The 11,906-nt window shown below is 41.9% G+C and overlaps 1 protein-coding gene across 1 annotated transcript in view; it reads left to right on the top strand.

Annotated features, from left to right (window-relative positions):
• AP3D1 (adaptor-related protein complex 3, delta 1 subunit) overlaps positions 1–11,058 on the top strand; it is a 30,221-nt gene extending 19,163 nt beyond the window's left edge. The window contains exons 20-32 of the mRNA XM_009577782.1: positions 1–197; positions 926–999; positions 3,389–3,593; positions 4,350–4,412; positions 5,041–5,139; positions 5,648–5,797; positions 5,933–5,980; positions 6,359–6,548; positions 7,671–7,759; positions 8,805–8,890; positions 9,332–9,453; positions 10,219–10,298; positions 10,678–11,058. Of these exons, the coding sequence (XP_009576077.1) occupies positions 1–197; positions 926–999; positions 3,389–3,593; positions 4,350–4,412; positions 5,041–5,139; positions 5,648–5,797; positions 5,933–5,980; positions 6,359–6,548; positions 7,671–7,759; positions 8,805–8,890; positions 9,332–9,453; positions 10,219–10,298; positions 10,678–10,773 (1,499 nt within the window). The 3' untranslated portion in view covers positions 10,774–11,058. The remainder of the gene's footprint in view (positions 198–925; positions 1,000–3,388; positions 3,594–4,349; positions 4,413–5,040; positions 5,140–5,647; positions 5,798–5,932; positions 5,981–6,358; positions 6,549–7,670; positions 7,760–8,804; positions 8,891–9,331; positions 9,454–10,218; positions 10,299–10,677) is intronic.
• The last annotated feature ends 848 nt before the right edge of the window (positions 11,059–11,906 follow it).

The following is an 11,906-nucleotide window of genomic DNA, read 5'->3' as shown; positions in this document are numbered from 1 at the left end:
TGCCTATGTCTGACCAGTATGTGAAACTGGAAGAAGAGCGAAGGCATAAACAGAAACTGGAGAAAGACAAGAAAAAGAAAAAACAGAAAAAGGAGAAGAGAGGTAAACATCATCGCCATAACTCTCTGCACACGGAGAGTGAGGAGGATATTGCTCCAGCTCACCATGTCGATATTATAACAGAAGAGATGCCAGAGGTCAGTTGCTTTGGTTGGTGCTCTGAGTTGTGGGGTTCATCTGTGTGCTGCTCTTGAGAGATTTTTTTACCCAAGAATTGCCAGCCAGTCTATATTGTTGCAGTTCAAGAGCTCTGATTTCTTGCAAAGCTGTTGAAAAAAATGACTGATTGAGATGGTCCTAGGCTGTTCTTTGCAGGGGGAGAAATGATTGTCTTTCTGTGCACAAAAAGACAAAAATTGCCACTGAAGCCATTTAAAGAAAAAAACAAAACAAAAAACCCCCACCAATAACAAAAAAAAAACCAACAAAAAAACCCCGACAAAACAAACAGTATGCATCACTGCTATAAAAGTAACACTGTCCAAATAATCACTTCATTTATTATGCTCTGCTGCTTCACTTTGATGTTAACTTGCTGTCTAGTCAGCAGGTTTGCAGCTGATTATAATTAATTGCGCATGCTAATGATGTAATCTGTATTTGTTCTTAAAATTTCCTTTAATCAACACTGAACAGCGGCAATTCAAATCCTGCAGTTTGTGAAGAATGGTTTTCTGTTCTAAATTAATCTTGGAACTAGATGTTGCATTGAAGTGCATTGTTCCTATAACTTACTGTGCTTGATTGCAAGCTGGCCTGTTCCAGGGTTAACAATCTTAAACTGGTTTGGGCGATGTAAAGCTTTAGTTTCGAAATTGCATGTGGTTTGCTTCTTCAGTAGATGGTCTCTTTATCTCTCCTGCAGAATGCTTTGCCCAGTGATGAAGATGACAAAGATCCGAATGATCCATATAAGGCACTTGATATAGATCTGGATAAGTAAGTGACAGTTTTTTGTGTGAATTTAGTTAATTGCTAACCAGAATGCATGAGGGCAGGTCTGGGGCTAAACAGGCAAAGGCACTATCTACAGTCCACTAGGTGAAAAGACTAAGTCTCGCCATGTCTTGGATGTAACCTTAGGTGATCATCCAGACTTGGGTTCCCACTGCAGCATAGATGATAAAGGCTAAGCTGCTGAAGTAGTGGGGGTTTTGGGAGGGGCAGGGGAATCATTTTGTGTGACTGAATGAAGTCTGAAAACACAGGCAGTGTAGCTGGAATGAGATGTGAGAGAGTTAGTCTGAGCTTTTGGGCGTACCAGTATCTCTCAGATCTAACCTGCATTGGCACTGAGTGTGTCCTGCATTCATCTGTGTTCATCTCAAAACCACTGTACATGTGGCAAGCCTGCATGCTCTGCGTTGTGATCATTTGACCAGTAAGAGCCAGTTTGTAGCATCCCCATTGCCCTGTGGACATTCAGTGTGGTTCCACTGTTGAAAAACGTTCCAATACAATTGAGTGAACTGCATATCATAACTTTGACCGGAGTCTGGTCCCCATTCAGCTACTGGAGTTGTTTACAGTACTAGCACCCCAAGCTGCAGTGCAGCAGACTCTGAATCCCTGCATGCCACATGATAATTAGCAGTGGGCTGTTAAGTATTGCATATGGAGATTTTTTTTAGTTGCTGTTTTACAAAATTGCCACGCAAAAAATAATTGCTGATTTATGGTCCATGGATGCCATCTGCAAAGTTTTGAAGACTGTGCAGGCACATCTGTGCATGTGTAGTACCCCTCTCTCTCTCTCTCACTGATACTTAGCGTTAAAGTCTGTGCCGTTCTCTGCAATTCTCAAATCTGCAGGGATTTGGCCCTCGGTACCTTGCAAAAAAGTGATGTATCATTTTTAAAAAGTGAAAGAACAGTTTCTGAAAAACTTCCTTTTTTCATGAGCTGGTCACATTCCTCTGAGTTCTGCAGGGGACAAATGTAAAAGGAAATTAATTTCTGACTATAGACCTCGTTATTTGCATGACAAGCCTCAATAGCTTAGAAAACACTGAGCAGAGCAGTTTCTGAATGCTGTGCTCCAGGAGGCATCTTTGGACTTTTGTATTGTTGCCATCCATTCTCTTTCCATTTCATATGAGTCGGTGTGCTCTCCTGTCACGTTTTCTCATGTCTCTGTCCTCTCTCTTTCTTTCTGTGCTTGCACTGCTATGTCTGTGTCACGCTCACATGCAGTCTGGTTTCAGGGAAGCCTTCCAGGTAAGAATATATTGCTAAGTGGTTGACCTTCTTTGTCAGGTTGGTTGATTTTAGTGGACAGTGTAAATACTCGAAGGGTGGTGAAACTGTTGAAATCATTGACCCTCAAATTGGTGTGAGTCTATTTCATCATTGACTTTCAGCACCAATCCCTGTTCCTGTACAGGTATATGTGAAATAGCTTAAAGATGAGATCTGTTTACTGTTCAAACAGATGGGGTCCATCTTGCCCTTACAGTGTCTGTTTCAAAGTAAAAAATGAATTGGGTCTGGTTCTTCATGCAATATAAGCAAAAAAATTAAGGCAGGTGAGACCATTAGAAATCTTCCTGAACTGATATTTGCTGCTCAAACATGAAAATTAATGTTAAGTAAAAGCTGTAGAAATAGAAAAAGAGGCAATTGGTGAACTTCTCACTGATTTCTGGACAGTGTTTGACAAGAATGGAGAAATTTCTGTGGTGTTTTTTTCCCAAGTAATGGATTTGGGATACAGTGTAAATCTGAACTACTACTCATGCTTTTTGGAAACAGATATCTGAAATTAAACACGACTTTTTAAATGTAATGGTAGAGTACAGATTCATAGCGTAAACTTCCAAAATGAAACAATTTGTTGCTTAAAGTAATTTCCAGTTGGAGTGATCTGTTCATCAATAACAACAAAAACCACGCCCTTCAAGGGCTGTTTGAGCCATGCTATCATTCCACTGCTTGAATTTCCACACTGTTGCAAATGCTTCCTACTGTTTCACATCTTTGCTCTTCCTTTGAGAGTGGTTCCACAGAAATGCAGCATGACGCTATGTGTATGTATCGTTCTGTAGGTGTTACTCAGCCTGCAAGTCTGTAGTTACCGCTTTTAAGAGTGATCAGGTGTCAGCAAGAGCTTGGCTCTCAGTCACCTTCAAATTGTTTCTATTAACTTCTAATCCACGAGGGCACTGTCTGCAGTTACTTCTGTACCTGAAGTTTATTCATGTATGTGCCAATTTAAGATTTTGGGGCTCAACTCTTTAAAAACAAAGCATATCTTATCTTGGATGTCCAGCAGATAATCTGAGCTAAGGGAGACTGTTTGCAGAAGAGTAATGGTCTCTTTATTTTTAAGACCCTTAGCAGACAGTGAGAAGCTGCCAGTGCAGAGACACAGAAATGTTGAGACCCTGAAGTCACCAGACTCAGAAGTTCCCCTAGCAGAGAAGAAGAGCAAGAAACCCAAAAAGAAGGAAAAGAAACACAAAGAAAAAGAGAGAGACAAAGGAAAGAAAAAAGAGAAAGAGAAGAAGGTAGTAGAGGAGGAAGAAGAAAAAAAGGTAATTCTCCAAGACTTGCATTATTTTAGAAACCGCTGTTATGGGCCATGTTTATTGCTGTGTTTTGTTTGTTGCTTAGGAACAGTCACATTTGACAATTCAAACAGCTGAATGTTTTCACCCTTTATTTCTTTAAATTTTTACAACCATAAAAGCAGGTATTTAAAGATTTCTGTTAATAAAAATTACGTTTACTTAGCCTCATAAGTTAGCAGAATTCAGCTTACTGCAGCCTACACAGCAGATCTTCCAGACCTAATTTGGAAGCTGAGTTTACTGATACTTTGTCTGTTCTTAAAATGGGGAACTCTTTAGCAAAATAGCTGGAACTCAGTTTTGTTCTACCTCCTGTCCCCTGTATACTTCAGAATCTTTCCGTTATAAAACCTGGCATTAGTTGTCAGTTACTCTGAAGACTTGAAGTACCTTTCTTGTTAAGCACCCTGCAGAGATGCAGGTTTCTTCTAAGATGCAGCCATGTGCTTTGAATGCCTGTAGGTACTGTGATATGTGGGGTAATTTGCAGTTACTGTCAGCTATGTCCAGGTTTGGAAGCGTGCTCAAAGGCTCAAGTTAAGCTTCGTGAAATATTTGCTTCTAAATGTATTGCAGCATCTGTGTATGAGCATTCTGGAGCGATGCGTTTCCATGAAAACTTAAGGCTTTAATTTAATTGATGATTGTTTTGTCTGTTTTGTTTTTTTAAAGAATGGTATCAAAACAAGCATAATGGTTTTGTTTTCTCTTGAAATTCAGGGGGAAGACTTGGATTTCTGGCTCTCCACTGCTCCACCATCTGCTTCCACTACCCAGCCACAGGTAGACATCTTACCGCATCACAGGAAACTTTTTCTTATGATTGCATCTTAGCTCTGATACGAGTGCTTTGTCATGCTGCAGGAGAGAAGGGAAAGATAGGCTTCATCTCCCCAACTTACTGCTATGACATTTTATCTCCCCAGTTTACAGACACTGTAATGCGAGGTTTGAAGCTCATTCTGCTGTGCAGATCAATGGGTAGAAATACAGATGCAGCTACAGGCTTGGTGGATTTTAATATTATTGGTGGTTTTTAATATTCTATTATTAGTGTATGGTTTTATTTCCTAGTATGAGCTAGACACTAGCAATATTAATAGACATGAGAGAGACAGTCTGAAAGAAAAGGTCTCATGAATTTTGATGGGAGATTTTAGAGGAAGAGACAGGGAATATAAGGGGATGGATTCCTTGGAGGAAATCTTTTGTATCTTGTCCTCAGGTGATTATACTTCCTGGGTTTCAGAGGCATAAAATGAAAGGCTTGATACCATGTTAGTCTAATGTAATTTTTGAAATAACAGTTGATGTGGGGAGGAGTGTCACTGTTAAGATTTCTTTTGGTGTGGGACTCAGTTGTTTCAACTGTGTTCCGTTAGTGTCATAATCCTTCTGCTAATCTACTCAGAGTGAGCCTGAAGTGGGTGCTGCTACTGTGGCTGAACCTCAAGAGGTAAAAAAGGAAGAAAGGGAAGAGCGAGAGGAGGAGGAGGAGGATGAAGGAAAGGTAAGTGGTTTAAGTTGCTGACACCCTTAGCCATATTTTCCTAGTGTCTCGTATTAAAAAGAAGCACACAGGAATTACCAACAGCATCCTATTCAGTGTAGTGACCACCTGCAAATAGGCAGCAGTGGGATGTTACGCCGTTGAGGAGCTGTAAACACTGCATAGTAAGAGGTTTGGTTGTTCCTTGAGCCAAGGGTCAGGTAGCAGTTTTAAAGCTGAGCTTCCAAACAATTGAAGAAATTTGGCCTTCTGCTGATCCCAGGCTGCTTTGGGTTAAGGCATTGTCCTCTGAGTGGGGAGCAAGAGTTTACTGGGACTCAACACAAAATGACTATTGGGGTTTAAGGAATGGGAGCTCTGTTTTGGGTTTCTGTGGTAGTAGGAAACTATGTTCAGTCATCCAGAAGGCTGCGCAGAGCTGAAAGATTGGTAGAGGGGTCATGACGTAATGGCTGGAAATACAGGGTTTCTTTAAGGGTTTGTTGTAGTTTCTTGTTCTTCTTGGTAGAAATCCTCCAAGCATAAGAAGAAGAAGCACAAGAAAGAGAAAGAAGAGAAATCAAAGGATAAAAAGAAATCCAAAAAGAAGAGTCATCACAGCGAGGAGGAGACAACAGAGTCGGTGCAGAATGGAACACTAGATGATGAACCACTACCAGTGAGTAGCTGTGCACTGGCAGCGCCTGCCTTGGGGAAAAGGCAGGAGCTAAATTGTTTTGGGAGGAAGGAGAATGACAGCTCTTTTCAGAGAAATTAGTTACATTGCGACTGTGATTTCTTTCTTGTTTTTCAGCCTATGTCCAGTTACCGCCTTCTTGCTGAAAATCCATATATTAAAATGGTGAGGTTTTTGGCATTCAAATCCAGATGTCTTCTCTTTGTGTTCTCTAAGAAAAGAGGGGATACCCTGGGGATAGTGTAGCGACTTTATGTAGACAACATGCAACTGAAGAACTGTTTAAATCCCAGGAGGTAGAAACATAACGAAGCTCCATTTCCGTTCCTTTGGATGTCCCACTTAACAAGTTTTTAAGTCGGTATTTTCCCACTTCTTTCCCACTGGAGCTGATCACCAGTGCGCTTTTCATTATTCTGTAGCTGTACCAAATGACCTTATTTTTGAAGCTTGCTTTATTCTGATGCTGTATTCTGTTCTGGTGCTCTGCTGTTTGAAGTTTCTGAATCTTTCCTGTGATTTTTTTTTTTCCTTCATTTGCAGACCTATGATATTCAAGGAAACCTCCAGAATGATAGTCAAGTTACTGTCTCTGTTATCTTTGAGAACAAAAGCACTAGCTTCCTTAAGAGCATGGAACTAAATGTCCTGGACTCTCTCAACACTAAAATGCTCCGACCAGAAGGATCATCAGTACATGATGGGATACCTGTGCCCTTCCAGCTACCCCCTGGTATGCGCAGCTTTGCACAGGGTTCTTGGAGTATGTCTAGTCCTGCACTGCCCTCCTGTGGAAAGAATTGTTTGAACTTCTCGCTACTTGCCGTTTTCCAGAAAGACATGTCCCTCTGCCTGGCTGTTCACTGGGCTTTCACACAATTCACTGGAGAGGATAAGCCTTCTTACAGTATGGCTATAAACGCAGGTGGTTCTGTACAGCAAGAGCAAAGCCTATAATGTAGGGCTGGGAGTCCAAATGTCCGGTTCCTTTTTCAGGTGACTGCAGGTTGGCACGCCTTTGAACGTGCCAGCATCGCCAACTACAGGAATCCCAAATTTGCAGTTTGCTATGAGATTTAAAATGAAACAAGGTTATAGGTTCGTGAACCATTATAATCTGCTCTGGATTTATTCTCGAGCTATTGTTCCACTGTTTTAATGATAGAGGCCATGTGCAGTGAAAGTTTGTGATAAGTATGTGCTTATTTGGATGGGGAGCTGAACCCTTAAGAAATATTAGACACGGAGTTGAAGGACAATGGCTTCATACATAGTACAGTTGAATCGCTGAACTTCTTTGAATTTCACTTCACCGCTTCACGCTTCGCCAAAGAGTTAGTTTGAATCCTGAAACAGCTCACAGAAGTTTTCTGGGATTTAGTGGCTTCAGGGTGCATTTTGATCCCGCGTGAAAAGCAGTGGGGTATTTTTTTTTTATTCTATATAAGGCAGTTCTTGACACAGACTTGTATATTAAAAGAAAAACATAGAAACATTAGCATTCGAATTAGTTCTGAAAACTACTTGGAAAGGTGTATATTTTCCAGTTACACAAACAGTTTAAATATATTGCCACTGTGACATACTTTGCCCAGGCACTCACTCAATAACCTCTACCAAATGCCAGCTATTACTGCTGCTTTTCTGAGACCCAAGAGCTAAGTGCTGTAACACTGTTAATTCACAACAGGAATTGTGCATACAACTCTCTTCCAACTACACGGAAAATTTCAAACTTGGTTCAAAAATAGTCAGTACATAAAGCTTAGCTGCTACTGATCAGTTTATCTAACCATTACTTAGATATGGAAACCATTTTTTGACCTGACTTCTCCCTCTCCTCTCTTCATGCTAGGAATCTCTAATGAAGCCCAGTTTGTGTTTACACTTCAGAGTATTGTTATGGCTCAGAAGTTAAAAGGAACACTGTCCTTTATAGTCAAAGTAAGTGCAGCTTTAAACTCTGTGTTTCTGCTTCCTTTGGAACTGCATAAGGGAGCTTGACTTGGGTGGAAAGCACTGCTTTAGAGCTTTTCTTAGGCATCATTTCATCTCCGCTGCACCAGCCCATTCTGTGATGCGAGAAGTATTTTTACATGACATCTTGTGCAAAGAGTGTCCCGAATACTGTGTAAGCATGTCCTAAATTGTCATTCCTGGCAGTGTGTGAGCAATGCAGCCTGAAACATATGCCACATTGTCAGCTAGAAAATCGCTGCAGTGGTGCATCTGCTGGGGAGAGGAGGTCAACCAACTAGCGAGAAATGCAACCCAGAGTCTGTTTCTTCTGACCTCAGTTACCCGAAGATCAGTTGGACACTGCTACCTGGTACAAGGCTGGAAAAATAGTAATAAGAATTAGATACAGTTAATAAGGATGGAAACCCAGAACAAGAATGAGGTTAGCTGAAGGCATTGTTTAATAACAATCGACCTGTATAAGACTATGTGGGTTTCTAATCTTATTTCAGTAAAATTATTAATGAAGGAGCTGCATGAACAGCTCGAAGGAAGTGAATGGAGACAGTTGTGGCTACTTCTGAGTCAGCCATTATCTCTATTTTAAGGGTTTCTTAAAAATAGTATACTAGTCCTATTTTCAGTACCTAAGAATCCGGGAGATACTAATTTATTATTTTGCTTGGGAACTAGTGAACTGTAAAATCACATGTCTAAGTGTTAGTTTAAATTCAATCTGCTCAATATATTTCAGCAGAGTGCAATCAAAAATGCAGCCAGATGCCTCCAGTTGTGTCCCTTATCTGCTCTAGGTGTATGTATCAACCTAGCTGCCCCAATCTTTTCTCAAAGTGGCCTGATGTTGTAGCATGATGGTCATCCTCAGACTGATCCTTCAGGCCCAACCAGGGTATATCAAAGGGAATTGAGCCCTAAAGTCTTCGTCGGTGCCTGTTTGGTAGGTGGGGGTGGTGCCTCCTCTTGCTGCCTCGGGGCTCCCATTCATCTCCTTTCCTTTGACCTGTTGCAGAATGATGAAGGTTCAACCCATGAAAAACTAGATTTCAAATTGCACTTCAGTTGCGCTTCATACTTGATCACGACGCCTTGCTATAGGTAAGTGCCATTTAGGGAGCACAGCATTGGTGCTTTTGCCGCCCATGTGAAGCTGAGCTTTGGCTGCCGGCCATCTGTCCAAGATGCGCAGCATGCTTTTGACTTTGGCTGCTTGTGATTGCTTTGGTTACAGTTTGGTTATCTTGTGTGTGTTTGACAGTTAAAATATGTCCAGCAACTTATTTCAAGTGATTCTGAAGAAGGCGCTATATGCCCTGTAGGCTGGCAGAGGTCGTGTGGAAGTAGCTCTGGTTGAGGCCATAGGTTACTCCAGTGGAGTCTGGAGTATGGTTCCCATATTTGCTGTAAACCCATTTTCCTAGAGCTTGGTAGTACTTAGACTTCTGCATTCTGAGATGTCTCAAGGTCTGCATGGGGCTAATGTGGCAGATTTCACTTGAATTTCTAGTACAAGTGTTTAATTTCCTTCCTGTTTTGCAGTGATGCTTTTGCCAAGCTCCTAGAGTCTGGAGATCTGCACATGAGTTCTATTAAAGTAGATGGAATTAGCATTTCTTTCCAACATCTACTGGCAAAGATCTGTTTTCATCATCATTTTTCAGGTGAGTCTTCCTCGATGCAGAACCTTCTGCAAAATTCCATGTTCTAAAATTTCTGCTGTGCTTGGCAAGTGCAACACTCTGTGGCCTCAACAATGACAGAAGCAGGTGATGCCCAGATTAAATAAATTTGGGAGAGGAGGTTTTTTTCCAGTTTTGTAATACATTGGTATCTTCAAAGCATGCAGAGTTCTTCAGAATGAACTCTCCTTCTGTCCCTGTGGCTTTCCTCCAGTCCAGCGAGGCACGTGGCAGATATCACGGGAGCAGCTTGCTTATAGTTAGGGCTGTAACTGTTCTCTGGAGGGTGTATTTGATCTTCAGTGCTTCAGCCTACCTCTTTCCCCAATGCTTCATTTCAGTAAGGGAGAGCGTGAGCTATTCAAGTTTGGACTTACTAATTAAAAAACAAGTACTGGATGAAGCAAAACGAATGGCTGTTTCATCATGCTCTGGTGTATGCATTAGACGTTGCCTTACTGAAAATATTTCTGGGGAAGAGATCTACATTCTGATCAGCATTTTTGCCACAAAACATTTGCAGCTTACTTAAAAGACAAATGACTAACCTCGTTATTGTGAAATATCCCAGATAGGAGCCAGGAGGAGCCAGGCACGTACATCATCTTAACCCTGGGTTCCTCCTCCCCTCACTCAGTGGAAGATTCTATTCCTTAAGGCCAGGCAAAGCAGTAGTTCCTCTTCACAGGAAGCAAACCTTATATTAAAAGTTGTCCCACTAAATGAAAACTCCTGCTTTCTTTGTAGTTGTGGAACGCGTTGATTCGTGTGCATCAATGTACAGTCGTTCTATCCAAGGCCATCACGTCTGCCTACTGGTAAAAAAGGTGAGAGCATTCCAACACTCTGAAACAAGACGTGAGAGAAGCTAAATCTGCAGCCTTTCCTATCTTAACAGAAAGAGGGAAATGTTCCTGTCTAAATCATCCAGGGACACATGGGCGATTTAATTCATCTGGCCCATCTAGCAGTTTTTGCTGTGCTACTACCAAGCTTGTACCTCCCCGCGGGCTTTCTGTTGCCCAGCGCGTACCTGGTGGGTAGCAGCAGCGCTGATGGCTTTCCCAAACTGACCTCTCGGCTAAGCCTGCTTCGTTCCTGTGCAGGCTTCCCCGGCTGTTTCCAGTCCCTGAGTTTGGCTGGGAATAAAACTGTCCTCGCTTAGAAGAGGAGCTAATGGATTTCTTTTTTCTTTTTCTTTCCAAGGGAGAGAACTCTGTATCCATAGATGGGAAATGTAATGATTCCACCCTGCTTAGCAACTTGTTGGATGAGATGAAAGAGACATTGTCCAAGTGCTGAATATTCCTTATAAAATATTCCAACTACAAGAAACACACCTAACGTGTAAAGACGAGCAGACCCAAGTGTTAAGTTTCTCCCTCGTACGCATGTACTATCCTGGGGCACGTGCTTTTCAGTTAACTCCACCGTTGTTTGCAGTTTAGACATTTTAAGGCTGTATGTTACCTTTTTATTTCAAAACTTTTTACAAACTGTGGTGTTAACCCTTTCTAGCCCAAAGAGATCCCAGTGACGTGACTGGAGGAGGGAGGGAGGGACGGGCGCTATTTATTCAGCAGCTCATGATGATCCCATAAACCTTGCCATCTGCGTGGGATGGTGGACTAAGCAGAATTTTATCAACAGTAGCACAGAGTCTGTCGCTTGTGCTTATTGCCAGGGAAGGTTGACTTGATCCTTAGTCATGGAATATGTCTTCAGGGCTGCTGTAGTTGATGTACATTTCTAGCAGAGGCTGGGGCTGGGCCTGAAGGCCTCTTTTTTTTTTTCATATGATTTATTATTATTATTATTATTATTATCTCAAGATCTATTGTGATCAGCATATAAACATCCTCCATCTCCTTGAGCTAATCCAACTGAGCACTGTGAGAACTGGGATGTTTGAGTTTCTGTTTATAGTAGTTGCCTTGAGCCTTAACCTTCTTCTAGTGACAGCTGAAAGAGTAGAGAGTGAATGCATGGAACAGGCTGAAAGTGTTACTGTTTAGTTTTCTGCTCCTGTTGACCAACCCCCGCAAATGGAGTCTATCATGTCTCTCCCCTTTGAGCAGTCTCTGCTGATGTGTATTATGAGTCCACTTCAATTTCACATTCCTGAAAAGTTAGGGTGTATCAAGAAACTGGAAATCCAAAGGGGTCTGTTCCTGCTTTTTTATCATTTTGCTCACCAGCTGAGGTTGGCCACTACCAGGTTATACCAGGTTAGAGAAACGCCCACATGTGTAATCCCTTGTGCTCTGAACAGTTTGCAGATACAGCCCTGTTCCCTCCCTCTGTGCTGTGAAATCAGAGATGCCGTGCTGTCTCGGTTGTCCCCGTAGCATCCCCTGGCCCTGCCCTCGCAGCAGCGGATGCAGATTTAGCAGCGCAAGTGTGACTGGGTCCCTGCAGCAGAACTCTCCCTGCCT

This window comes from Fulmarus glacialis, unplaced genomic scaffold, assembly GCF_000690835.1.
Source record: "Fulmarus glacialis isolate BGI_N327 unplaced genomic scaffold, ASM69083v1 scaffold5045, whole genome shotgun sequence".
NCBI lineage: Eukaryota > Metazoa > Chordata > Aves > Procellariiformes > Procellariidae > Fulmarus > Fulmarus glacialis.
Note: the sequence above shows the minus strand (reverse complement) of the source record. Positions and strands in the feature narration are given on the sequence as shown.